Source organism: Coregonus clupeaformis, chromosome 8 (assembly GCF_020615455.1).
Source record: "Coregonus clupeaformis isolate EN_2021a chromosome 8, ASM2061545v1, whole genome shotgun sequence".
Lineage (NCBI taxonomy): Eukaryota > Metazoa > Chordata > Actinopteri > Salmoniformes > Salmonidae > Coregonus > Coregonus clupeaformis.
In genome coordinates, this window is record NC_059199.1 from 27,328,802 (window position 1) to 27,333,837 (window position 5,036).

General features: G+C 40.7%; 1 protein-coding gene across 1 annotated transcript; it reads left to right on the forward strand.

Moving 5' to 3' along the window:
- The first annotated feature begins 513 nt into the window (after positions 1–513).
- Positions 514–3,027, forward strand: crabp2b (cellular retinoic acid binding protein 2, b). Its single transcript, XM_041884544.1, has 4 exons — positions 514–520; positions 1,852–2,030; positions 2,429–2,555; positions 2,664–3,027. The coding sequence occupies exons 1-4, from the start codon at positions 514–516 to the stop codon at positions 2,768–2,770; spliced, it is 420 nt and encodes a 139-aa protein (XP_041740478.1). The 3' UTR covers positions 2,771–3,027.
- The last annotated feature ends 2,009 nt before the right edge of the window (positions 3,028–5,036 follow it).

A 5,036-nucleotide genomic window follows, 5' to 3' on the forward strand; every position in this document is an offset into this window, starting at 1 on the left:
ACCACAGTGTGCCATCACAGCAGCAAGATTTGTGACCTGTTGCCACAAGAAAAGGGCATCCAGTGAAGAACAAACACCATTGTAAATACAACCCATATTTATGTTTATTTATTTTCCCATTTGTACTTAAACTATTTGCACATTGTTACAACACTGTATATATACATAATATGACATTTGAAATGTCTTTATTCTTTTGGAATTTCTGAGTATAATGTTTCCTGTTAATATTGATTGTTTATTTCACTTTTGTTTACTATCTACTTCACTTGCTTTGGCAATGTTAATATACGTTTCCCATGCCAACAAAGCCCTTAAATTGAAATTGAAATTGAAATTGAAAGAGCGAGAGAGAGAGAGGACCAAGTAACGGTACCCAACCTGAGAGACGCAAAGGAAAATCAGAGGAGCGGCATACATTTTATTTTAACAGGGTCAGCAGAGAACTGAATAGTAACATTGTCTATCTTTTTCTATAGTTATCGACTACTATAACAAACAATTACATCGGAAATGGACTGTAAAATTGCAGACTTCTCTGGGATGTGAAAAATAAAGACTTCTGAAAACGTTGGGTGAGTATTTTCATACTATTTGAACATGCACGGAGCCTTTTGGTTATCATAACGAACATTCGAATGTCTTAATGCACCCTATCTATAAATATTTTTGTAGTAGACATGTCTGTAAATGTATCGACACTTTGATGTAGTCTCAGATTATCACAAATTCTACAAATCACTGTTGCACTTATTTATGCAATTGCAATGAGCTTTTCTCAATCTATGGAGCCCAAGCCTTTGTCAGGCATATGTCAAGAATGTGTCAGAAATTTGGCAAAAAGGAGCAAAGGCACGAAATGACCAAAGCAACCTGAGCAGCATCCCACTCTGGGCTATGGGGTGAAATGTTAAACCAGCTTGGTCTGTGGCCACACACACCACTCAAGTGTTCTTCTCCTCTGTGCATGTGTTTGGTTTTATGGGGAATTATGAGCTATCCATAGTATTTATAATAATTTTCTTGCTTTATTTATTGTTTTAAAAGTACTTGGTTATATTTTGAGGCACCCTTCCACCTACACACCCATTCACACACACACACACACACACACACGCACACGCACACACGCACAGAAAGGTCAGAGGAGGGCCAGTCAGTGGCATCCATTAAAATGTATAGACAAATAGCCTGTGGAGGAATGTTATATTTTACCTAGTTTCAAACCAAGTCCTCATGAGATTGAAATTAAAGCCAGTGTAAATGGAACTATGCTCTGAAATGGGCTCTCTCAAATGGCCCCCCTCAGTCAGCGAGTACTGAGACTGACATTACCTCAGTACCCTGGGACTCCTCAACTAACTCGCTCCGGGGGTTTCTCTGTGGGTAACAGCAATATATCCCTCCAAAGAGCAATTTTGCTCCTGGCAAAAATAAACTTTCCAATGAGAAGGTTTGTCTGATTTTTATTCAGGGATAAGAATGTTACTTTATATATCCGAGAGGAATGAAAGTCAGTCTGATATTTCATTCATTCAGTTGAGTAACATCCTGTTATTTGTATGACATCTATGCTAATCATCCCTTGAAGTTGAATGAATGAGAGCTCTGTCTGATGTCTTTCCCACTACCCATAAATAAATGGTTATGAATGATGGCTGTGATATGGCTTTTCATCACAATGGATGCATCCCAAATAGCACTGTATTCCCTATATAATGCACAACTTTTCAAAAGCCCCATAGGGCCCTGGTCAAAAGTAGTGCACTATGTAATGAATAGGGAGCCATTTAGGATGCATCCAATGTCTCCATCTACTCCTGTGATACCTTATTGGTCCCCTATGACCAGGTGTGAACGTGTTTGTCAGGAAGATAGCTGTGGCTGCAGCCTCCAGGCCTGCAGTAGAGAACACCCAGCAGGGCGAGAGCCTCTCCATTCAGACCTTCACCAGTGTACGCACCACCCATGTCTCCTTCGCCGTGGGACAGTCCTTCAATGAGACCACAGTGGATGGACGCCTCTGCACAGTAATACTCAATTTCCACACTCTTCATCTTCATCATCTTCATCTCCACATATGTTGCAGAAAATATTTTTGTTACTATACGTGCATATTTTGCCAGGACTCTGTGTATAAAATCAGAGGTCTGTATAAGCATGTGGAAATAATCAGTGTGTAACTTGATAGTTGGTCTTGGTGATGTTTTAGTATTCAAATATTCTCTATGGTTTGTAGAGGGCAGCAAACATAACGTCTAACATACTTGAGGAAGCAGTAACATGCTGCAACAGTACTGACTACCAAATGAGAAGCCTCAGGGTCACACACAGATCTACTGTGTCTTTCTATCTAACCACTTCACTGCAACATGCAGTGTCATTTATCTACTAAATCCTTGCATGGCCTTCCTCCTATGACCTCCAGAGTACCCCTCGCTGGGAGACAGATAGCAAGATCAGCTGTGAGCAGATTTTGCAGAAAGGGGAGGGCCCTAAGACTGCCTGGACCCGTGAAGTGACCAATGATGGCGAACTGGTTTTGCCTACAAACGGTAATCCTATTCCTGTATTGACATGTTTGTCTTTAACTGTGTTTGGGGACAAAGTATCTGTTTGATATATTTTAGTTTTGTATTAATTCTGTTATAATTTTCTTTCAGATAATGAGTGCTGGGGACGTCGTGTGCACCAGAGTGTATCAACGAGAATGGAAACTTTCAAGACTGTCAAACATTTCATTTTGTGCCTCTTTTTTCACATTTCTTAATATCTACCTGTTCCGTTTGCTTATTTAATCTTCCAGTCATTCAGATTGTGGTTAACAAGACTTCAGTTGTGTGTGTTTTGTCAGACAGAGTTTGACTGTTGTGAAAGCCTTGTGTCAGTTTATTTTAATGTATAATGTTCTCGTATTAGCTTGTAATGGTATCATTGTTCCTACACAACCAAAGCTGTATTTATTCTCAGTATACCGCATGAAAACCCTATCCGTATTTTTGTTCAAAATGTTTTACCAAAGCAACTGTAAACCATCCTCAAACTGTTGTTAAAAGAATTACAAATGTATAATGTATTTCCAAAACCTGATTTTATTAGCTTTCTGAAACAAACTGATTTAAACCAAGACCTTGTCCATCACCGCTGTTCTAACTTTCTCTCTCCATACCACCTCCTTTCTACTTCTCCTGTCTCCCTGCCTAAGATCTTTGTATGCATCCCTCACTTGTTTTCCATCCCTCCCTGCCACTTCCCTGCTACTTGCCCTTTTCCGCAAGTAGCCTAGCGGTTAAGTGCGTTGGGCTAGCAAACGAAAGGTTGCTGGTTCGAACCCCTGAGCCGGCAATGTGGAAAAAAGCAGCTGTTCTGCGCTTGAGCAAGGCAGTTAACCCCCAACAACAACTGCTCCCCAGGTGCCCTTCTCTCTTCCACACCCTTTCCTCTATGTGCCCTCACTATGTGTTAATTTAGAGTTTTTAAACTCCCAAAGATAATCCATATTTTATGAACAACACCGTGTCTGAGAGACATTTGGCAAGAAAAGGGGAAAAACTGGGAGTGGTAGGGAAAGTGTGAGAGAGTGAGGGACCATAAGAAAATAATTTCATATTGAAAACGGTACTATTCCCTCCGCTCTCCTTCCCAGCTGCACCTACTTACAGTATGAGCTCAATAAAAGGTTCCCCACCCCCTCTTCCCTGGACTAGGCCCACACCCAGTTACAAAGGGTAAAATGACTGCCTCTGATTTGTGTGAAGAAGCTTGTAGCTGCTCTCCCACTCTCCCACACACCTCTGAACTGGACAGCCAAAACAAAATACAGTCACACCTACATTAACACAAACTTGGGAGGAATGATCAGTTCTTCGAAAATAATGGATTGAAGAATGGATTGAACAGTGCAGGGTCTCTCATGCACTTCCTGAGGAGAGAGAATGCTTGCTCTATCCAAGGTCCCCTGTAGCTCTGTTTGTAGAGCATGGTGCTTGCAACGCCAGGGTTGTGGGTTCGTTTCCCATTGGGGGCCAGTATGAAAAATGTATGCACTCACTAACTGTAAGTTGCTCTGGATAAGAGTGTCTGCTAAAAATGACTGAAAAAAAGGCAGTAATGGTTTTTCCAGATTTGCAGATGGTTTGCTAAGAGTCCCAAATGGCATCCTATTGCCTATATAGGGCTCTGGTCATAAGTAGTGCACTATGTAGGGAATAGAGTGCCATTTTGAACGCAGCCAAGCCCTCCTCTGAGGTCCACCTCAGATTTACTCACTCTGTGCTGAGCCACCATCAGGCTTCCTGGGCTTCATTTCTCCAAACGATGTGTTCTCTCAATAAACTCACTGGGTAAGTGAGTGAGTGAATGAATGAAAGTGAGCGTGGGTTATGTAACCTCAGGTGCATAGCTCCCGTTTCAAACAGAGAGTTCAGCCAAAAGTGTTTTTATGCATTCATCCAAACTTCATTAATCCATACTGTAACTGATATGTGTATACAGTACCAGTCAAAAGTTTGGACACACCTACTCATTCAAGGCTTTTTCTTTATTTTTACTATTTTTCACATTGTAGAATAATAGTGAAGACATAAAAACCTATGAAATAACACACATAAATAGCACATATGGAATCATGTAGTAACCAAAAAAGTGTTAAATAATTTAAATAATAATAATAATAATAATTAGGGGTGTAACGATCCATCTACTACATCGATGTATCGATTTATATTCATATGATCCAACTACATCGATCTGTGCTCGGCGAGTTGGCCTTTTGGACAACATATATCGATCTAACATCGTTTTAAAATGTAATAAATCGATTGTATCGATACTAGGAAATAACCCATTGGATTTAAGCACGTCAGACTTTATATGCAGGGGTGCACATAACTGGTACGCAGATACGCAAGCGCGACAAAAATCAGGAATGCGTAATGCCACCTGTGTTACTACGCGCCTTTGCGTACTTGACCGATCTTCTCATCTAACCTTACACATGACATGTTGCTTGTCAACTACTGTCAGGGATGTCCAAA